We start from the raw sequence: 23,409 nt of genomic DNA on the forward strand, positions 1-23,409 counted from the left end.
CGTTTTCATTGCAACTATTATGACGCTTGCCTTTCAAAGTGGTAGGGCCTGGAGGTTGGCAACTTCTCCCCGCTACCGTCACTCCGGGACCCCGGACGAGTTCTTCCATCTCAACTCTTCCATGAGGACTTGCTGTCTTCAGGGCTTACTTGAAACAACAACACGCCGATCCGTACCGAAGAGAACTTCGTTCGAAGTTTTCGAAGGGATTTTTGGAAGTGTGTCTTCCAAAGTTCCAGACGTTCTTCTCCTCCCAACTTCACAACCCTCCCCTGAGGATATTGTCGAGATCTTAGTCTCTGGCAGTGTGTGTGTGTGTAAATGGAGGATTTGATTATACACTTTAAAATTATTAATAATAATCATTTTCACTTCCTTAAGCTGCTCACAGACACACAGAGAGGCGCGCGCGCTCACTAACCAGGACGAAAACGGGAGGGTAGGATGGACGTGCGCTTTCGATAATAATAGTAATAAATGTATTGATTTTTCTTTAATAATATTATCACCTCCTCAGCGCAAATGATGTATTGCGAATTAATACAAACAGATGCGAGGATGCGCAGCAAGTGGCCGGTCGCAACAGTAGTGTGCCAGCAGTTTAACCACCGGTGGTGATCGCTGTGATCATCTATCTCTTTATGTGCGTGTGCGTGTGTGTGTGTGCGTGTGTGTGTTGGGGTGTGTTGATCGCGATTACATCACGTGCTCAGTCCGTTCCCACACTACGGGACAGCAAAGGGATTTATTCGTCCCGAGAGAAGAATGTGTACCGAGACCGTGGTAATGGAATGAAGCCTTGAGGTTTTTTTTGCCTTGTGTGTTTGTGAGGAGGTTCCGCCTGTGCATTCCCCGTGCTTGCAATTTCTTACGCGATATCGTTTGCGCTTCAAATGAAACGCGAAGACGCGCGTTACCACCCTTTGATGAAAAACAATTAAAACCGTATCTTCTCATTTTTGCCAAGTTGCGGCCCCGGTACGGCCCCGGGTTTCGCTGTTTTGTCTGCAGTTTTGGGGCTGGAGCGCCGTCTTGTGCTGGGTCTCGTGCAGATCTTACGCTCGATTAAGGGGAATGAAATTTTGCTGAACTTCGTCTTTTAAAACATGTGCCAAGGGAAAGTGCACTGGTGCGGTGCAGTACGCAACTGTGCGCGTTTTTCGGTCGGAGAATTGCGTGTGAGAGAAAAGAAATACGAAACGCACAAAAAAAAAAAACGGGAGGAGACATCGGATCTCTTCAGAACAATAATCCCTAGGATGCTGGGGTGCTGGGCTAATGAGAATGAGTGTGTGTATGTGTGTGTGCAGGAAAGGATGAAAAGTTTACCAGAAATCGATCACCGGCAAAGGTCCTCAAAGCTCCCCGACAAACCCCAAGAATCCCTTGGCCGAAAAAATAAAGAACTCAACACCCGAAGCCCCGAGGAATGGTTTATGGCCGTGCAAATCGATTCGAGCAAAATGCTGTAAATCATCCCACTGGTTACCAACGCGCAGAAAGGTGGGCCCCGCATTTGTTTTTGTGGGACACGCGTGTGTGTGTGTGTTTTAATTTCTTCGAGGATCCCCCCGCTTTTTACGGCACAACAGTTGCTAATGAGAGTTCTTAATGGTTGTTCCTTAGGAAGCGTGGTGAAACTACTCACTATTGAAACAAACAAGAAGCGATATTGACATTTTGTGTGATGTTAATATTTATTTAACCCACGAGAGAAAAGCTTCAATCGCTCTAGGTGGAACGGATAAAGTTCGCAAAGGTGGATGGGGCTCATGAGGCATGATCCGCTCGTCGTCAGCTCGTTGTAATCGTTGATAGATTTTTGGTGAATTTTCATTTCAAACTTTCCTTCCTACTTTTTTTGGGGCTTGCTTCGTGTGCTTCGTGGGGTTGTGAACTTCACGTTAAGGGTGTGACGAGCCACAGCTCTCCAAGATCGCTTCGCAGCAGATTGGTTGACGTGAAGTGAGCGTCTCGAGAAGTGTCCGTTTATGTCAGGAAGGTAAGAGCACGGCTGATGAATGCTCTTTCCGTGAAGTATGTCTAGAGTGGCGGATTCTACGAGCAGGGATAAGGAGAAGACTCTCCACATTAGGCTAGAAAAGTTTTCTAACCTTATCCAGTGATGTCTCTATCCCTATATTCCCCTGCTCCTTCTCAATCAACATTGTAATCCATAAACGATCGCATCGGAGGCGCAACGCATCCGTTCGGATCGTCTTATTGCAGTGCGCCAGGGAATGCTTTAATTAGATCCCGATCACACTAACAAGGTTCGTTCGTTTTGTCGGCACATATATTGGACGTCCCCAGTGTACGTGGGGGGGGGGGGGGGGATCTTTGCAATTTACGCGGCAGCACGTCTTCACGCAACGTGAAACAATCTGTGTGTGTGTCTTCAAGGCTAGCCGCCAAAGAGAAGCCAGATACGAAGACGCACCTAATTGACGTTTGACATTCCGGGATACGCCCTTCACTTCGCCCTCACTGTCTCTGTTATGAGGAAATTAATGTCCATATTGGGGACGCTCGAATCCTGACGCGTCTCTTGCGCCTTGGCGCTTTGAGGAAGTCAACTTCTGGGAGTTACGGTGAGGATATATTTTTCTATGCCTCGTCCACAACGAGAACCGTCAGTAGTTCCTTCTTTTTCGCTTATAATCCAATTTAATTAATTCACTTTTTCACCTAGCCAAGATCTCCGTCTGGCGTCCGCACGTACGTGGGAAGTCTTTCGCGTCTGTGGCGCCGTGTTCTCCGACGTCAGATTTGATAGATCCCTTCCACCTGTGTGTGTGTGTGTGTCTATGTTCGCTTATCACGGTGTGAGTACTCCGTCTGGAAAGTTTCTGTTTATGAAATTCTAATTTATTCATACACACATTTGTATGTCTGCGCGCGAGTTTGGAGAGCGCTTGGCCAAAACAAGACTTGCCTTACGTACTCGCCCTTAAGGCCTCGTTCACTACACTGGGATGTTTTTTTTTTTTTTTTTTTTTTTTTTTTTTATTCATAAAGAACGGCCTGGCCGTATTGCTACTACACTGGGATGTATCGAGGAAGAAAAAATCACAATCAGTACAGGATGCCGCCTTCGGGTTCAGTTTTGGGTGTGTTTTCAGTTTTGGTTCCTTCTTTCTTGTCCGGGCTGGAGATCGACGACGAGGAACTCCAAAAGGGGGCCGAATCCCTGGCTGGCTGGCTGGCTGGCTGGCTCTTCCGAAAACCGTTAACGCCCACCGGTTTTTCCCGCGCACCGCGTTTTTTTTTAGTTTCGCTGTTGTTGCTTTTGCCTTTCGGGGGTTCTTCTGCTTGACTGGCTGGCTTGGCTGGTGCGATCGGTTATCTAAAGCTTGTTTTACTTATTGTGTTCTGGGGGAATTTTGCTTTACTGTGGCAGGTCTACAGATTTAAGTTATTCGAGAGAATTGTATTTTCTTTCAGGGGTTTTAATGTTTTTATATCATAAGAGAAATGTTTGGAGAGCTTTTGGAGAGAGTGGAGAGCAGCCGACCAAAAATAGCAGACCGATTGCTCTGCTTCTTGTCAAACTGATTTCCGTGCATTTATCTGTTTAGATTTCTTTCAAAACAAATTCACGGTTCTATGATTAAGCATTGAATTGTTCCTCCAAAAAGCCACAAAAACCCTCAATCACCCACCATAGAAAACAAAAAGAAAACAATATTCTAACAAGCCTACCGGAAAAGGCTCTCGTACCCCAGCATACACACACAAACTGGAGGTCTGGCCGTCTTCGGAACTGACCCAGAACGGCGAGGCTTAACGATTGTCATATTTTCGACTTCCCGCCCGACGCTCACCGCTTAACGCAACACAGCACACAATCGTGTTTGTTTGATGTCCCCCCGTCTACATGTGTGTGTGTGTGGCTGTCCGAGAGTGTGGAAAAACAATGATGAAAATATGAATCGAAAATCATCGCCGCGGGCGACCACAAGAAAGCTCAGAAAAATCACAAATGTCATTTTAATGTTCACCTCGCCGAATGTCACATCCACAAAGGGTGCTCAGGGGGAGCCTGACGAGCAGGAGGGAAGGCGAAGGGATAGAGGGGGATTGCCAACAGGAAACCACCCCAAAACCGAGCTCGAGCAAGTGTGAAACGCTCCGAACAGGTGTAGACGCCACGATCGCGACACACCATGTTGGCCCGCCAACAATTATCGTGTGACGTAGTCCGTGATTTTTTGAATTGTGCAACAACGGCAAACAAAAAAAAAACACAATGCCAAACATAAACAGCGAATCATATTTATTCGCTCGATAGTTTTGAATAATGGCGCTGTGGTGGTGATGATGTCCCCAAAAAACCAGGCTTTGCCGGAAAAGTCTAGTTTTTCTTCGCTATTGTGCTGCGCCGAACGTTGCAGCAAATTTTTGACAAGAACAAACTCACATTGTTGTCATCGTTTGGGGTTTTGCTTTTTCTCTCTCTTTCTACAACTAAACAATGCTCGTTTGTTATTTTCCACCTAGCAAAACTGGTGACCCTCTATGCCTTCGACATCAGCAAACGCACAAGTTTTCGTCCGTTCTGGTGTTTTGCTATTGTTTCGTTTCTTGTGTCTCCTTACGGACAGGGCAACACATTAACTTGCATTTTTTGGTTGTCCTCGCTGTCACGGTGCGTAGGAGAAGTGGGAAAAGAGAACAGGAAACAGGGAAGCTTTTTTTGATGTCGCCCTATCATTTCCTTCCTCTAGCACTCACCTCCACCTCCCACCCCCCAAAAAAAGAGGTGGAAAAGTGGTGGGAAAATTAGTCACAAAAGAATGGTTGCAGCAACACGTCGGTTCGATACTGGCGGATGCAACAGCAACGAACCCATTCAATGGCACAATGGACAACAGGACACAACACACGAATCGGGTCAATAATTTATCATTCACCAAAAGCATGTGTGTGTGTTTGTGGCGGGGGTAATCATAGATTTTGGTCCGGCATTATTTTTTTTATCATTCAGAAGACTTACTGGACGACACTCGACACAGAACGCCTTTTCCTTTTCGTTCGCCTGTTGTTCATCAATTAAGAATTGACAGGAAGTGAAGGCACACGTAAGGCACTAAGTAGGGAAGGTGTCCCGGTGCGTTTCTGTTCCCGGCAGCTTTCATAACTGTCCCGACGAGCACGTGCCGGCGCTGTGGAAGTTTAATGGCACTGTCGAACGAATTGCATTTGAATAGCATGAAGCGTGTGCTCAAATCGTGCAGTTAAATAATAAAACTAGCCAAAGGTCTTACGTTTTATTTCGCGTAAAATAAGACATAAAACAGCACCATCTCAAGTGTGTGTAATCATCGGTTGTAAACATCTTATCACATCACGCTGACCTCCGCCGGCCGATAATTGCGGGATGGACGTTTACGTGCAACCGTTGTGCAACAATTGTCACCACAACAGCGGTTCATCATTGAACCGTTTGGACCCTGGAGGTTTGCAGATTTTACGAACTTTGCAGCGTTCGCGAACGGAAGGACAGTAAAATGGCAGGCCCTTCACTCGGTGCCAGGGCCAAAGCGAGGCAGCTCATTCCATTCTTTTCAGTAGCACGGAAAATTCCATTCACAAAACGCAAACAATTCTGCGACACACGGAACGGACGGAAAGCGCACAGGCGCAAGCGATCGAGAGTACGGGGCGGGCGAAGGTGTACCGCCGGCACGGGATGATTGGGAAATGAAATTGTTCTACACGCAGCAATGAAGCAAACCAGCAGAATCAAGCAGAAGAAAAGAACCCGGTACAATGAAAGGGATGGCCGCAAAATGTGTTCCTTGCCATTGGGATGTCCCGAAAACGTTTCTCACCAGGCGATAGTCCTTTCGGTGCGTTCCCGGCGATCGGAGGTGCTCTGGGAATCGAGCGCTCGGGCAATCCTCCCGCGGCGAGCGGGATTGTTGTTGCGCGAAGCGTTTTTTATATGGCATCGGTGGAATTCCGGCAGGACATTCTTCGGCAAACGGCTCCAAAAAGGGGCTCCGACTACGGTGCGAGGCGCTTGCCCCAAGGTTTTGCTGCCCCCCGGGCAAGAAATCAAACCTGTGAGTTGCGTGCGGCGATCCGGGAGGACAATAAAACCGACCGTCGCCGAAGTTATGCGCAAAGTTTGCGCTCATTTTTTTTTTTTTTGGTGTTCTGCTGCTCCCCACGGAAAAGTGATAGGGCAGATAGGGGGCCGAACGGGGTAGATACAAAGGTGGGCAACCGAACGTTAAAGGCCGCGACTGCAACTTTTTGACGAAAGCAAAACCCTTTGCAGTTCATCTCACCGATCGCCATACCGTGCGTTTCACGGGACCTGAATGAAGTGGATGGATGGATGGATGGATGGAGGCAAGAAGTTCGGATCACATCAAAGCTTTCGATCGTAACCGGCCGTACGTGTGTGCGTGTGTGTGAGTCTCGGAGCACAACGGGGATTTTATTGCAATTTTCACACCGATGCACCGATGATGCAGTCGGCGTGGATGATGAGCCCGTAACTAACACCGAATCCAATGCGACCGGCCCCACTGTGAAACGGTCGGTGATCGGCAACATCATCATCGCCGCTGTGGCGGCATCAGTTTTGGGAAGGGTGCATTTTTGCGCGTTTTCGCAATAAGACTCAGTTTGGTCGAGGTTTTATGGGTGCCCGTTATCATGAAGATATTGGGTGGGTGAGTGGCGCTATTGGTAAGGGACACCTAGAGAGGGCAAGTTGAATGCCGTAAGAAGGTAAAGTTGAGGGGTTGAGTAATCCGACGAGAAGCTGAGGTTTTGTTTATTACTTGATTTGAAACGAATTCACCATCAGCTTATGACAGCTCAAAGGTTTAGTGAGGTGATCTGGACTCTGACTCTGAACACTGGACTAATGTTGAGGGTTGTTGATAGGAGTTAAGACATTCATTGGACTTTAAATTGGTGAGCATAAAAGTCTAAATAAATCGAGAAGACTCAATAGACTCTATGAGCTGTTGTTCTACCTTAGTGTAACTCTCATAGTACAATCACCGCGGAACATGCTGTAAGACTACAAAGCAGCGTCATTCTAGCGTCCACCGCATTAGACGCATCAGGTGGTGGCCCGTCCAGTTCGCCGGGGCACACAGGGCATCATCCGCCTTGTACGAGACGAAACAGACAGCATCCGCCATAACAAAGGGCACAAAGCACTGCAAGGGAAGGGGGAGGGTGAAGGGGTTGCGAACCATTTGCGATTCCGCGACCGCGCGGCGTTACAACAGCACGCGTCAATTGTTGTGCACTTCCTCAATCTAGCAACCCGTGTCGAACAGGTTGCTACACGAGACCGATCGTACCGGAGGGCTCTTGGTAAGAGTGTTAGTAAGAAGGGGTTTTGGTTAAGGGAAGGCCGTGATTGACCTTCACCTTCGCCAGCATTTCATTTCCTCCAGCAAACTTATCATACGAACCCCAACACGAAGGGGCGTGAAGGGACTGGCGCGAACGGCCCGACGCACAAAACGAGGCTCTTCCTAAGCGCGTAAAACTTAATTGCTATAAATTATCTCGATCTCTTCAGCTCGAGTTCCATCCGTCCGGCTCGAAGCTCTCTGCGGCGTCAATCCCTGGCGTTGGGCTACGCACTGCTCCGGGGAGGAATCCGGACTCGGGGTTTTATTGGTGTGTGGAGCCGTGACATGTTATGTCGCCGCAGTAAATACCTTTCTCCATCTCACTCGCACTCTCTCTCTCTCTCTCTCTCTCTCTCTCTCGGGGTTGAGGATCGTTAACGTTTCGCAACATGTACGCTGGCAAGAAGCTGGTGTAGACCTGGAGCACAAGATTCATTCATTAATTTCCGGCGTTAAGATGCTTATCAGCGACAATCATCATTCTAATGAGTGAGATGAATGGACAAAAAACTGGCCCTCAAGAGTCGTACGAGAGGCGAGCATGGGTTTTTTTTTGCACTGGAAAAAAAACTGGAAGGTGTTGGAGCTGGAGCAGGCAAAGAAATGATTAGCAAGATCATAAAAAACTTCGTGAACCATGCTTACACGGCTGCGGCTGACAGCTTCCTTCCGACGATGCTCCGTGGCGTTGAGCGTTGAGGTTGCTTAGCCAACTACCAAGCTAAGTGAAAGCAATTACATCCGTCAGCTGGGTCTCATTGGGCATAATCGCATTAGCCATTCGCACACGAGCCACTCTCCCTGGTGTGTCTTGGTCATTTGCGTAATGCGAATGGCTGATGGGAGGGTTTCAAAAGGGGGCAGCAAAAAGATGATGCTCCCTGTTACTGTACCGACTTAGACGAGATTAATGGGCCAGCCTTTCAGATAAAAAACGATCAGCGTTATCTTATTCTAACAAATGCACCCTTTAAAGGGATCGTTTTGCAGATACTCATCATCAACTTCATGTTGGTGTCTCACTTTAAATGCAAAACAGGTGCCCCTAGTGAGGTCCGGAACCGTGTGTGTGTGTGTGTGTAGTGGCGCCTGCCCTGGAGGTGATCGATGAAGGCAACTTTCCAAAAGCTCCTAGACCACCAGCACCACCAACGGTGACACACTTGTAACGCTTCCGTTCCATCCGTTAGCCCTTAGCCCAACGCATCTTGTCGATGCGAATACGGTTGTTACGGTATCTCACCTGACCGGTGGTTCGGCACCCCGAAGGGGTAGGAGGACAAGGAGACCCACACAAGGCCACACACATGCTCACCGGCCACATATCGTACCCCGATGGAAAACTCCCATGGAAACTGAACGGCTTGCACAAAACCGACCGCGCGCACAGTCTCTCGCTCGCTCAAAGTCAAGTGAATGGCGCGCAGGAAAACATGCCTATGGAAATTTGTCGACCGCTTTCGGCATTCCTCTGGTGTTCCCCCCCCCCCTCCCTTCGTTGGTTCCAGCAGGTTGAAAAAATCTACAATTATCATTCAATCGCTCATCAATATTAATCGATGCAGTAGATTTTTCCTACTGCCCACGGCACCCAGGGCTGCGAGCACGCACACCAGCTGCTAGTGCGAACTGGTTCTCTGCTTTCGATTAGATGTCAACTAAGACGCATTCCGATCGACTACGAAGGGGGGTGCTGGTAACGTGCGTATCTCCTCACCTACCCCCTACCTTCTATCTCCCGTCCCTCCCCCTGGTGTTTGATCCTTCCATTCTCAGCGTTAACCTTTCACGCTTCGGTTTTCGGGGGCTGAGACAAGGCGAGGACTGGGAAGAGGGAAGCTTTGTCTTTGTCTAATGACCGATGACGTCACGGCCCTCTACGGGGGTATATTCTCAGGGTGGCCCAGGGGCCATGCTAAAAACAAAGTAACGCCTGACACACACACACAACCAGTGTGTGTTACTGGGCCTATGCACACCGGTGTTTTGTGATGTGGGAAACGAGATTGTTTCATTTCCCGGTATGCAACAATGATTGCTATCATCACCAAGCGGCAAGCGGCCTCATCGATCTTGAGCTGCTGGAGGAAGGGTGGGTTGTAGGGGGTAGAAAATCCCCACCCTTCCAGCGATTCTAGGTGCATTCTTTGGGTCGGAATGACTAAAGCCATGGGGAGTTTATGGGTGATTTTTTTATTCACTGCTTCTTGGGTGATTCTACGAACTGATGACTTGGCAAATACTAGTCGTTTTTGTGCTTTACTTGGGTTATTTTTAAGGGATTTAGAAGTGGTTTTAAAATCGCGACAAAAGGTCTAGTATTCTTGACTTATTGGAGAGGATTTTTTGGGCCCGTATATTGTGCTACGTCGGTGGATATTAGCGAACTACAGTTATGGGCATAAACATGTGGCTACTTTTTAAATATTTTTTTTATTGAACCTTTTGTTTTATTACGGTTCGTATTTCAACAAAAAAATAAAGAACTTTTCATTTGCAAAACATCCCCGTTTCGGCACAATTTTCACGCCTCCTGCTCCCATAACTGCATCCACAGCTCACGACCTTGTGCTGCACTGCACTCCAGCTCCGGGTGCTACTGGTCTAAGCCGTTGTGATTTTCTTCGGTAATTTTCCTGTGACTGTATCGCTTTACCAAGCCAAACCACCCGCTCGAGGGGGATTCTCCCAGTACAGTGTACCTCCGACCTTAATGATGAAATCCTGCAGGCAACAGATCGTGATCACCTCCGCGTACCGATCGATCAGTCCACGCCACAACTACCCGACCCGATCGGACGCGTTCCGTTACGCATCGAATGAATAATTAATACGGCGCACAGTGTGCAGTGCGATCGACGCGAAAATGAAGTGATCTTTAGGTGGGTTGTCTCTCCGCCGTCCGGAAGTGCACCGGGTGCGGGGGAACGCCTGTTGGGGATGCTGATTTAGAGTGTACGGGCGAGCAGGTGCAGCCAGTTGCCCGTTCGCAAAATCGACAGCGGGCGAGCAGCAAATTGTGTTGGCGCGTGTGGCAGCTATCAGGCGCGATCGTTCGGGGTGGCCTGATCTTGAAACTACCCTCGCTACCCGATCGCTCTCGAGCCCTAAGACAACACACGGTCCCGGGTGCCTGTCGACAACGACGACAACAAACAGCGAAAAGCGACGCCGTGATTGAACGCTTGACGCTTGATGGCAAATGATTGATTTCTTTCATAACTCTCGATGAAGTGTGGACTGGCAGAGGGAGACCCAAGGGGTTGCGCAAAACACGTCTCTAATATGTAGGCACGGTAAGCCGCACGTACACGATTCGATAGTTACGATCAAGGTTTTCTAGGAACGAGCAAGAGCAACGAAAAAAAAAACCCGAGCCGATCGCTTCACACGACCTAGCAAGAACACATATTGCACCCGCGTCGCAAGGCTCTAATCTCAAGGTGCCGCAAATGCACCAAATGACGTGCCTGCAGCAATTATGAGCGACAAAAAAAAGCAAGCAGCAAAGATGTAGCAAAAAATATTACATAAAACGCGTTTATCTATTTCAATAAGTGGAAATTTTGTTGCAACATTAAAAATGAAGCTTGTCGATAAAGTTGTTACACATCCTGATAACATATCCCATCCGAGCAGCTTGAGCGTGGGCCCCGCAAAAAAAAAAGGCACATAGCTCTCCACGGAGGATATGTAATGAGCAAGGAAATGTGCTCGAGGCTAAATAAATTGTAAAAGTGCATTCCAACTCGGGCTGGATGAATGGCAGATGTTGGTGCATTCCACGCGGTGCGTACCGGGCCGGCCCGAAGACGATCTTACGAGCTCGCGTTGGCCCTGCGAACCTACAGAAATTGGGCCAATTAAAATGGACAATAAAATGTCTTCCAGTAGGCGCCTGTTCGGGTGGTTTTTCTTCCGCTGTCTTCAGCTCTCTCTCTCTCTCTCTCTCTCTCTCTCTGTGCGAACATCATCGATACTGTCTGTGTCACTGCAAAGCATGGCAAACGGAGAGGAGCAAAAAACCGAAAAATCGACGAACCGACCACACATTTGCCCATCATTCCCACGTCGTTACAATTTATTAAAATAATTAAATAATTGAAATTGTGTCCGCGTTTTTTTTGTGTGTGTGTGTGTGTTTGTTTCATTGAAACCAAACCGCAGCAAGAGGGCAGACCAAAGTGATTGCGGAAAGGAAACGAAGGAAAAGTGCATTTCATTTAGCCTGCCCCCGATCGGCCAGTGCCTTCTGTCAAGATGTTGGAGGCTCGGTACACTTTACGATAAAAATCGAACGCAACAATCCATCTATCTAGGGAAGGGAACGGCCGGAGAAGCGCCACCGCTCAAAGGTTGATCGAATTGCATATAATGAATGCATATTTTCCGCATGACAGATCTAGCGTAACCGCGTGGCGAACGGTGATCTTCACCGTTGCATGTCGCTTGTCGCCGGCTCAGACCCAGGCAACGATGACAGTCGAGAGAGATAGTTCCTCGTATTCCCGATTTGCATTCCCACTGTCGACTGCTTCTACTCTGAAGAATTTGTGCTTAAACTCGGCCAGTGCTATAGCAAAAATCCACAATCAGAAATCATTTTATTCGTTTTTAATCATTTTTTGGGAAGAGGGTAAAGAAAATCTTCGTTCGAGTTTTTCCTTCGTTACGCTTCGCTGGTGCTTGCGTAGCGGGAAAGACAGTGTGAGAATGAGGGTCAAGCAGGACAATTGATTGACTGCTCCGTACAAGTGCAGCCAGCGTAGTCATGCATTCGCGAGACATCCGGTCTCATGTATGTATGTTGTGTGGTGTATGTTTTTGTTGTTGTGTTGTCGTTGTCCGAGACCAGTGAAGTCATGTTAAAGGTTAGCTGTACGTTAATCGAATGCGACACGGAGTGTCCGACGTCACCTGGTGGAGGTTGTCTCAGCGATAAAGCGAAACGTTGGCAGCCCCAACAGCGACGAACCTGACGCGTTTTTCCTTTCAAAGCAAGTAACGCAATGCACAGCACAGCGATCAACAAAAAGAAAAAAAAACGACGGAACGGGTGAACGGCAAAAAAATCTCCCATAGCACACACCAAAGGCTTGGTTCCAGTGTGTGTTTGTGTGTGCGTGTACAAAAACCGCCCCTCATTTGTATTCCACGTTGTCCGCACATCAGTCAATTTTTATATATGCTTTAGAGAGTGCGCGCGAGCGCTTGTGGCACCGATGATGCACCACCACCGTTGATGCAACATCAGCAATTCTCTCGTCAGTGTGTGTGTGTGTGTTTGGGCGATTGTTTTTTTTTGCCACCCGTGTTGTGTTGATCTTCCCCAAGAAAAAGCTGTCGCGCGGGCTGGCTGATGATGAAGATCGCAGTGTGCTGTGGAAAGCAAGTGCAGCACTGAGGGGTTGGAGAGAGCGACCTGTTGAGGAGGAGAGTGGTGGTGTGTGTCGGTGCATTTGATGCACACACAACAGCGTGCGCGAGTGACGAATGCATCTCACAAACCGGCTCTATGTCATTCGGCGGGCCATCACAAACCGCGTATGTGCAAAAGGTCCGGAAGAGATCACACGAACTGCATAACTCTTCTTCTCCCGCGGGGGCCAAACGAAAACGACAGATGGTCAACGTGTATTGACGAGAAGGTCGTGGTCATCATCGTCAGCTGAGTGTTTGCCTGGGGGTTTTTGATAAAAGACGAGTAAGGGCAGAAGTACTTGAGAGAGTTTAGAAGCTGGAAGTAGATCATTTCTATGTCTCTTTACTCTCTTTGAGTTTTGATCCCACGACGCTCGCTATGAAAAGCCGCTACTCTCCCAATCACACCACCGCGATGTCTCACTCGGGGTCACGTTACGGTAGCAATAAGTTGCTCAAACACATGCTTACAACACCGATTAAATCGCTCGATTAAATCGTTCCCAACAGGAGGTCCTAAATCCAAACCGCGCACTGACATCGGACACTGTGCTCCTGTCGATCGATCATTCCAACTCGCTCCCGGTTGCCCGATATGATTGAGCAACTGTTTTGACAAGCGATCAATCTCGATCGACACTTTCCGATCTGCCGTCGATCCCGGGACCTTCGCCGCGTATCCTTCGCCGAACGTCCTAATAGGGGATCGGGTAGCCAAACGGCTCACAACAAAGCGAACCGGTTGGTGTGATATTTTTATTAGACTGTCACACGACCGGTGTAAAGTTCTGTCACCGGTTTTCTACTGCCGCCTCATGTCCTCATGGAACATGGAACGGATTCGGTAGGCTGGAAAGATCTGTTTTACTGGCCTTTTTTTTTTCGCTTCCTTTGCCGACCCTTTTCGCATGACAATGTCTCCCGAGGGAATGAACTCCCTCGGTTTCTGGGAAACGTGTTTTCCGTCCGTCCGTGGAAAGGGAACGCGTGGAGAAAGCACATGGGGGTTGGCTGGAAACCACACAATCAATAGTGAAAAATTTATCATGCGAATTGATACATTTTATTTATCCCTCTTCCATCCAAGCTCCCAGTCTTCACTCGTCCCCCGGAACCTTCGATGTAGACGATGTCACAGACAGAGAAAGAGAGCGAGCCATCCGATGTCGGGATGTCCCGGGACGAGAAAACAATCGAGACATAAATCTAACCTTGTTTTTTTCCTTTGCTTTGCTTTCGCTCTGCTTTTCGTTCTTCGCGCTGCCACTCGATCGGCTACTAAAACGCGGTGGCAACTTCCGTGGCGCGGCTTTTGCCAACCTTGGCGACTCGTTTCTCGCGGTACACGGTCGCGCGCACACGCGTACACGCACGGCCCCTCGTTCTTCCTCTCTGGCGCGTCTCTGTGAGCGCGATCGCGAGGCAGTTTGCCAATTATGGGGCTCCCTGGGTTTATCGGGGCTCTTTCATCGAAACCGCGGTTGCGTACGGCCGTGTCGCACCGCAGATCGATGGATCGATCGCCGTTCGCTTCGATCGCCGTGCGGAGCCGGTGGTTTACATTCCGGGCGCGTTTGTTCGTTTGATTGCGGTGTGGTTTCGCCGTTCGATCGTTGCGAATCGTCGATCGATCTTGGTGTTTTGTTGGAGGCTTGCTGCAATTGTGTGATCTTTTCGTAGGATCTGTTTGATTTATAGCGATTGGTCAGTTTTATTGATTTTAAATTGGGTAATGAGTTTCGTTCGCTTCTACGCCACCAAGCGTTCTATCTTCTTCTGAAGCTTTTATGAATGGTTTGAAGTCATTCAAAATTGAGAATATTTCCGTAGTGAAGAACATCACTCACATCAGTACGCCGGCAGTCGGCCACACAATCAGTCGACCTTGATGTGGTTGGTTTCCAACGATTTCCAACGATCCCAAGAACAATGTCACTGAAACTCTCCAGTGCGCACCCGGTGCGGTTAACCGTGCACACCCAACCTATCCGCTTCCTGTCCGCCCTCTGTGACACACCCCTTTCGATAGTGTGATGCCCGGGAACATTAGCATCAGCAAAGCAACATCCGTGGCCACTTCCACCACTGTCACATCGTTCCTTCCGTCAGCAGCTTATAAACTTCAGCTCATCAAAAAATGCGCGTACACATCAAGCAAAGTACACACACACACACAAGATCACAAACGATCTTCATACTCCGTGGCAAGCCTTTGGACTGCGTGTGCATACACACACACACACGATCTCCGGTCACGGTTCGATGAGAACACCCTTTGCGGAGTGGCTTTCGCCTTCGCCACGCTACACCGCACACCGATATGTAAACTTCAATTTATAATTTATATGTTCTTGCCTATCGTCTCTGCGGCGTTGGTTTCGTGGGAAGGTCTATTGCATGGGCGAAGCGTCCCCGGACGACGTCAGATTTGTCCCGTCGGTGCGGCGGACCCGGGAATGAGAATGCATGCGGGCAAAAAACAATCGACGAATCTGATCGGTTGACTCTCGAGCGCTCGAGGTTGGTCGGTGATGCGCGTTCAGGTGGTCAGATCGACATGTCTTCAGGGGCACGGGAACTCCTTCGAGCGTTGTTTGATTCCCGTTAGCTCCAGGCAGTGGGTATCCATCTCTCGGGAAAAGCTTTCCACGGGATGATGGGAGACTCCAACAAAAAAAGAGGCACTACATTATTAACTGCTCAGTAAGTATAGCGAGTCGTTATCGTTATCATCCCGCGGAGAACTTTCCAATCAAAAGCACCTGTTCGCTGGCACACATTGCGGAGTCGTGATAAATAAAACCAATTATTCGATCGCTAGCGCTACCGTAGTACTCTCGCAAAGCCCCGCGGAATGTTCTGCGCAACCATAAAACTCATTTTCTCACCATAAAAATGGGCCACTTGAGAGTTGGAATTAATTATCACCGAAGCGTATGGATTTCAGTCTAAACGTTTTATTTACACAAGCAGATCCGGTTTCCCCTTTTCGTTATTCTCTCCATCGCTAAGTACACCCTCTCATTAACGATCACCCGTAAGCTAGGTGGGCGCTTAATCTCGATCGATCTGCACCGAGAGATTAAGGCGTTATGAGCCTGCCGAGAGCCTGCTCATTGCAGTGGCTGATGGAATCAAACTCCCGGCTGAAGCAACCCTGTATGCTTCTCCTTTGCAGTTATAAAAGTCTCGCTGCAGAACTACTGCTGATGCATGGTCATAGTCCCCAACCCAGGGGTAATTCGCATTGTCGCAAAGAGTGGCCACAAGCGAGGGAAGCTAGCAAAAGGGTTGGCTGGGAAGAGTTTGGTGGGTAATAAAAATAAAATAAGGTGGTAATGGCACCCCATCAATTATTCAAAATTTTCTCTTTACGCTCCACCATGGACCTGGTCCGGCTGTGTGTGTGGATGTGGTTGTGTGAGAGCGTAGTGTCCTCAGGGCAAAGAATCCGCTTTTCGGATCCCTTCTTTCGCTGTCTAGTGTTGGGTGAGCCCATGTTTGAGTTCTTACAGGGAACTCCCTATCGCCCAAGAGATCGAGTTCCGGACGGGCGAATGGAGAATCCTTTCGATGTGGAACATGGATGCCACAGGCAAAAGCTGAACAGAACCGATTGCCAGAAAGAGGTTCCATTGGCTCGGAATTGGAGGCTGTCCTGGCCATGGTTCCGAGAAGATGCCCGAGGCTCGCACAGAAGCCAGCGCCGGAGATGAGTACCACCAGAGACATGTTGATACGGGAAGAACATGGAACCCGTAGGTTGGAGGTTGGAGGAAGGTTGTTTTTTGCCCGCTCGATGTTCCTTCTTCATTCGAGGGAGGTGCCTTCGAGTGTCCAGACTTTGGAAGAGACCCCCTGGAGGCCGGTCTAAGAATGAGAGAGAATGAAACCTTTCCGTTCCTTCACAGGGTTGGAGGTGGCCTCTCCACAAGCTCTTCGTCTTCACCTCTCAAGTTCCCCCGGAACCAGCTTCGGAGCTTGAGAAATTGCTTGCATGAATGGAAACAAAACGGGCATCAGCATAAAAACGTCAGCAAAACATTGATCAACATGTTGTTTCACCGTCGGCCGTACGTTCCATCCATCCACACCGCTCGACGGGTTGCATATTTAATGCAACCCTATTCACAGAACGAAGAAAAAGACGCAGAAGAAGGAACAAGTTGGCCCACAACTTTGTTGCCAGTTTTCACCATGATAAAAGCCCTGCCGTTTTTGCACCGGGTGTTTTTGGTTGCCTTATCTTCCGCGAGCACTGCAACACTGGGTGGGAAACACCCATTTTCCTCCGACGAATACACTGGCGCATGTGCACTCGGGCGCTCGGAAGCGCTGCTGCGCCATAGCTTCTCGCGTAGGTGACACGGAAGCATGATTGATGTTTGAGGTTAGGCGCTCCTGTCAACCTTTGACACTTTTTCACCAGTTCCGCCCCACGAAGGAATGTGTGTCCTGTGAGTGTCCTGTGCCAGCTCAATTTGCCCAGCAGCATGTCAGAGAGAACGCCATGTTCGGGTGACGTTTGCGTGTGTTGCAGCGCTCGTCGCTGTATGTCACTGTTGATTGTAATCTTCCGAGCGAGTGAAGCAAAAAAAAAACCGAAACCCCCCCCCGTGTACTCTCAGAACACGTCAAAAGCCGCAATACTGGCGGGCGTTTCAAGTACACGGTGCGGTGAAACTTCGGAAACCGAAAGCCCTACCAACGGAGGGTCCTTCCCTTTTCGGCGTCTCATACTCTGTACCGGCACCTCGCACGAACTCACGAACTTCAACGGTTTGTGGAAAAAGATGGCAGCGACGCAGCAGAGCGGGAGAGATATCTTAAAGGTTGCCGTGCGCCGCTTTCGAAATGATAAATTAGTGGCAGGAAGTCGATGCGGGAGGGTTTCTTGTTGTTGTTGTTGTATTCGCTGCCGCTGCCCCCAAGGACAGGTCGTCGTAGTCGTCGTCGTGGTCGTTGTCGTGTTTGCTGTTGGCGTGACGGACGAAGTTTTGGAATCCTTGATGGACAGGTACCTCCACCTCCAACAAAGCATTGGCTGGGTGCTTGGGGCTGTGGGTTAAGCAATCGTAGCGAACACAAACGTGCTCGGTGGAAAATCTAGAATGACACGATAGCGTTCGTTGGTGCAATATCCCACCGAGAATGGGAACTCTCCCCTGTCTTTATATCTCTAGAGACTTTATTGTTTGCAAAATCTATTCAAAAGGCTCTCGTTAATAAACAGTGCAAGTTTAATTAGTTCAGAGACTCAGCGCTTCTTCGGCTCAGAGCTGAAACCCTAGAGATCGCTCGTCTAAACCTTGTCTAATGCTCTCCTGTCAAGACTCGTACGAAGCAGTACTTTGCCCAGCCGTATGGTTCGTATGGCAACTTAATTAAACGCAACTCTAAAACATCCATCTGCTGCACAGTCATCCAGGGCACTTCCGAGACAGCGCGTCTAGATCGGATACTGTCCGCGGCGAACACACAGCTCCGCACTGTCCACTCCACATGGCGCATCCACTCTACGCGCCGAGGGCGGAAACATTTCATTAATCGCTGTTTATCAGTTTTAATTTTTATTTATGTTCGCAGCACGGTGCACAGAGTGTGCCCGCATCCAGCACTTGTCACAGCAGCCGCACTGTGTCAGGAAAACTGTGTCAGCTGTGCACGGCGTGCGTTATCGCAGTACCGGACTCGTTCGGAAACGCACAACAAGATCACATCGTCGCCACGTCGGAGTGCCACTGACTGACGATCGTCTTTGATTTAAGCAAAGTCGAGCCAAACATCGAACGTGTGCGCGCACCCCGTAAGCTGCTATCTGCCTGGAGGGAGCTGGAGTGGCTTAGCCGTTCAATTGATTTAAATAACTCCCATGGGAGAATGGCAGCCGAGTCTCCGTGTGTGTGAGTGAGCTTGAGCCGAGTGGATATCATGTTGGTGGCGTGCTCTAATCAGCTTTAATCAGCCGTGATTTACGACGATCGCTGTGTGTGTTTGCATCTCGGCTGTTGGAGAGCGTTTTTGGAGATGTACATCAGTAGATTCCATCGAGTTGTGATTTCGCCCGAACCAGTGGACATAAAACCCAATTCTACCGGGGCGCGATTTGTAGATTTGCACATGTTTCGAGGTCAATCATCTTACCGGCGGAATGTGATGGAGTTCGCAATTGATTGAACCTAACTGATCAATTGCAGTGTCGGCGCACGGAGTTCCCGCGAATTCCTAAATAAATCGCCATCTAGCGGCCGTTTTTCACAGCGCTTGACATAATTTTATCCACTCCCGAGGGCTACAGGGACCCCGGGACCAAAAAGCGTTATCGACTACTGGGCACCGAAGGCACCAAGAGAGAGCGAGAGAGAGAGAGAGAGATGTGTTTCTGTTGTCCGTATCTCATTTAAATAATATTTCAATTAAAATGGAAAATTTATTCCCCCCCCCCCCCCCGGTGCGCCACCCCAGTCCACAAATGAATTGAAGCCGGTGCTCTCTCCGGCGACGAGCCGTGGTGGGCTGGTGCGATAAGCTTTCAGTTTTGTTGTATTATAGTTTTGCCTGCTTTTTTTGCTCCACGTGTTGTGCCGGTCCCCTTCACGTCGTTCGGTAGACGATTTTATCAAACCCGGTAGCAGTCAGTGCGGTGAAAGAGCTCGTTAAAATGGCATCGACGGCGATGGGGCGAAGAGAAGTTTGTTGCAAAAATGGAGATGAAAAATAGTGCTCGCCATCGGCCGGGGGCACAGAACATGCTGCATCGAGAAGTAGCGACGATGGGGGGGGGGGGAAGTGTTGAAGGGAAGAGTGATTCTAATGAAGCAATACGGACATGATATTGCGCCATCGGCGGCTTTGGTAGGGCAAAGCACAGTGAATTTTTATGATACACCATCGGCATATGGATGACGGCATGCAAATCGGTTGTCTATCGGCTGTATCGATGAACGCATCTAAATTTATGATGCGATATAATAGTTGTATCATAAATAAATGTAAAATACGCTGATGGATTCCTGTCTTTTTTGGCCATGGATGTCATACATATTATGCTTCAATCGCCATTTGTAAGTGAGCCATAAATGCGTTAATTTGGAATGCGATTTCTCATCATGAAACATGCAATTTATTAAACATTATTTGTTTAAGTATCAATTGTATATTTATTGTACTTAAAAAGGTTCTAAAGATCGAAAAGAGTTCTTCTTACATTCTGCTCTTCCATACGATTCAAACGTCTTACGTCTTATTTGTCGCACCGGACAACGCTTCGATGCAACATGTTCATGCGACATACGACCCACGCAACATCAGTTACCGCAACATCCATGTTAACAATTTTCGCTGCACTTTTCTTTCTTTTCTCTTCTTTTTCGTGTAGTAAAATAGATTCTTAAACAATTAAAAAAAAAGTGCAACAATAATCTTAATTGGATTTTCCTTTTCTCTCTCACTTCTGCAGGTTAAGATCTGGTTTCAAAATCGGCGATCCAAGTACAAGAAGATGATGAAAGCGGCGCAGGCACCGGGCGTTGGAGGAGGACTTCCATTGGGTGGACCGAACCAGGGAGGCCACAGTCCGTCACAGCATCAGAACATGCATCAAGGTAAGGGAAATAGTTCTTCTAGTTCTTTATTGAACCGAGCTTGATATACCTAAAAAAATGACCGAAATACTGCCTCGTTTTTGAATAGTTTCTGTTACATTAATTTGTCTTTTGGATGTTTTGATAATCAAATGATGTTTATTCAACTTGCTTTCATTAGAAAATTTTCATAAATAATAAATATCTCTTTTTTCCCTTTTTATTTTGTGTTTTCCTGTAGCACCCGGTGGCGGATCGAGCAGTGGTTCGCCTTCGCATTTCCTACCTCCCGGCCACAGTCCAACGCCGTCTAGCACCCCCGTCTCGGAACTATCACCTGGTAAGTGTAGCCAACCACCTTTCATTCGCCCCCCCCCCCCCCCCCCCTTGCGCCGTGACGCTGAAGACTAATAGCGCTATTCGCTCACTACTGGCCGCATTCCAGGTCTTAGTCCGCCCTCGCAAGCACCCTGGGAGCAGAAACCGCCACCGCACTGGGCAGACCACAAACCGCCGCAGATGGCACCGCAGACGAATCACGCACCTCCGCAACCGACCCACGCACCGCAGATGGGTGGCTACGTACCTCAGTACTGGTATCAGCCGGAAACGAACCCGTCGCTGTTAACGTAAGTGGCTTGGAAGTTGCAATTTACTTTGTCCGCTTTTGACCGTTGATATTTTGGCGGAAGAATTATTAGAGAAAATATTTTAAATATTTTTTCCCCCTCTCTCTTTCTCTCTCCCCCAAATTTTACCAACAGAGTGTGGCCCGCGGTTTAACATAACGAGAATGTAAATTATAATTTTAACCATCCCTAGTGCTTAAGCGACAACGGTAAGAACATAACTCTCCTAGATAAGGTTGGGGTTGGGCGATAGATAGGTGTGCGAACGGACCTATTATACTGCCGGCATTGAACAAACCCTTACTATAGAACAATGAAAACCGAGGAAAAAAAAGTAAGCAAATCAGAGCAGGAAACAATTAAAACATAAATACATTTAAATTAAAAATCCCGAGCAAGTAGAAGAAGGAAACAAGTGAATCGCATCCTAAGTTTTAATCCTTGGCACCGTGATCCGTTAATTTTATATGACCTGTTTTAGGGAGGCGAAAATCTAGCTGCTAGCACGATTTTCTCCTCTTTTTTTTCGTGTAGTAATATACTTGTTGCAAAGTGGCCGGTCCAGGACACATTTCACAACGGACTCGGCCTAAAAACTAAAACACAACACAAAACGTAAAGGGGTTCTGTATATTTTGCGGTTTCTGTTCCGTTCCGATGTAACTGTTACTTTTAATTAGCAAAGAATTCGCGACGAATGCTTTTAGCCCAGTGTGTGTGTGTGCGAGTGTGTGTGTGAGTGAGTGATTTGTTTTTAATTTGCCAACTAAACCGGGATCAAGCTCACCAGCATCACACGGTACAATCGGAACAGGTTCTGTGCAATATTTCTTAAAGCGTGTTACAAACAAAATGCCACGTATCCTTTAGTAATGTACGTGGGTCCTGGAGCTTGAACCCGCTTGATCGGGTTTGATAAAGTAGTGTTAAAAGTTGATCGGTTCGGGCTGTCTGTCTTTTAAAATTATTACATAAAAAAAGCATGGAAGAGTGTCTGTTACTTAAGATCTGTCTAGAGTTTTTTTTGGGGCTAATTGATGCAAGAAAATCGATCCTCAAGACTTTTGGCAACCAAGCAAGCTGACCACGGGATACCGCCATTTTGAACCTACTTAGAACAGTGATCAGTCGCTATTTCAACTAGCAACACCCCCCCGAAAAAACCACCACCAAGTTCAATATTGCTGTAAGCATTTTAATGTAGAGCGAAGCTTGCCAATGAGAAAAAAGGAGGGATAAAAAAAGCCTAATTTGCCACAGATCGTGCCCTGTAGACACGCGATCTCACACCGGAATGCCCGAATCGATGGCGTTTGGTTCGTGCTGGAGCCGTGGAAGAAAACGAACTTTCAACACTCGAGCTAAGCCTCTCAGTTTTGCGGCAGCGGAATGGTAATTTTATTCTGCTCGCCAAAAACGCCGTCCGGGCAATTGCCACACACGGATAGAGTTGGGGAGTTCGTTTTCGTAAAACGCAAAACCAAAACCCGCCAAAACCCGAGAGACAAGCTTTTATTTCACCACACGCACACACACACACATACACACATCGCCAGACAAACAGATAGACAGACGAACAAAGAGAGAAAAGCTACGAAACATGATCGGGAAAGCTTGTGAAGTGAGAGCACAGGTGACGCTGCTGTGTCTCTGTTTTTTGTTTGTTTTAGGTTTTTGGATAGTTTTTTTTTAGTAAGCCAATTTTTGTACATAGCAGATTTAAACGCATGTCCCTGCCAGTGGGATAGGGGGACACGTATACCTATACATAATGCTAAACAAACACACACACACACACAACTATAAGTAAAGCAACTTATTGACTAACATTTGGAGCGATCGTGGAAAAGGCCGTTAGCATAGAAGGACACGGTAGGGCGCCCGGAAGCGTGAAACATGAAAGTATTTAATTGAAAATGAAACATTTTAAAACAACAAACACACGGACACACCCGAAACTAAAACTTGATGGCGTAACATGTAAGGTAGTGATATAGCGTCGTACTGTACTGCGGCAGTAGAAGCGGTGAAATAAAGTGGAAAAGAAAACCATTACAAAAGTAAAACGGCAGACTGTGTGCGTTTGTTCAATGATGAGAGAAACAAGAATAGAAAATGAAAATAAAAGCAAAAATAAAAGTCATAAAATCAATGCTGAAAAGTTTAAAGAAAAACATGAGAAAACATGAAAAAGACGGTAAAAAATAGAAGTGTACAGTATTGGGAAAATGGAGTGGAAAAAAACGTAAGTAAACAAAACACAGTAAAGTAAAGCACTCAACCGGTTAACCAGAACAGCAAAACACACCAATCGAACGCGCAAACGTGAAAGAAAAAATGCTGTGTGCACAAACTGTTTTAATGCTGTGACCGAAGCTAGCACCCAAG

The 23,409-nt window shown here is 47.8% G+C and overlaps 1 protein-coding gene across 4 annotated transcripts in view; it reads left to right on the plus strand.

Moving 5' to 3' along the window:
• LOC118514169 (homeotic protein distal-less) overlaps positions 1 to 23,173 on the plus strand; it is a 46,587-nt gene extending 23,414 nt beyond the window's left edge. For 3 of the 4 annotated variants that reach the window (XM_036060832.1, XM_036060833.1, XM_036060830.1), the window contains exons 4-7: positions 20,269 to 20,413; positions 20,634 to 20,732; positions 20,826 to 21,021; positions 21,157 to 23,173. In XM_036060832.1, the coding sequence (XP_035916725.1) occupies positions 20,269 to 20,413; positions 20,634 to 20,732; positions 20,826 to 21,021; positions 21,157 to 21,175 (459 nt within the window). In that variant the 3' untranslated portion in view covers positions 21,176 to 23,173. The remainder of the gene's footprint in view (positions 1 to 20,268; positions 20,414 to 20,633; positions 20,733 to 20,825; positions 21,022 to 21,156) is intronic. The other variant, XM_036060834.1, reaches the window with a different exon arrangement.
• Positions 23,174 to 23,409: the final 236 nt, after the last annotated feature.

The sequence above is a fragment of the Anopheles stephensi genome, chromosome 3, assembly GCF_013141755.1.
Source record: "Anopheles stephensi strain Indian chromosome 3, UCI_ANSTEP_V1.0, whole genome shotgun sequence".
In the NCBI taxonomy this organism is placed as follows: Eukaryota; Metazoa; Arthropoda; class Insecta; order Diptera; family Culicidae; genus Anopheles; species Anopheles stephensi.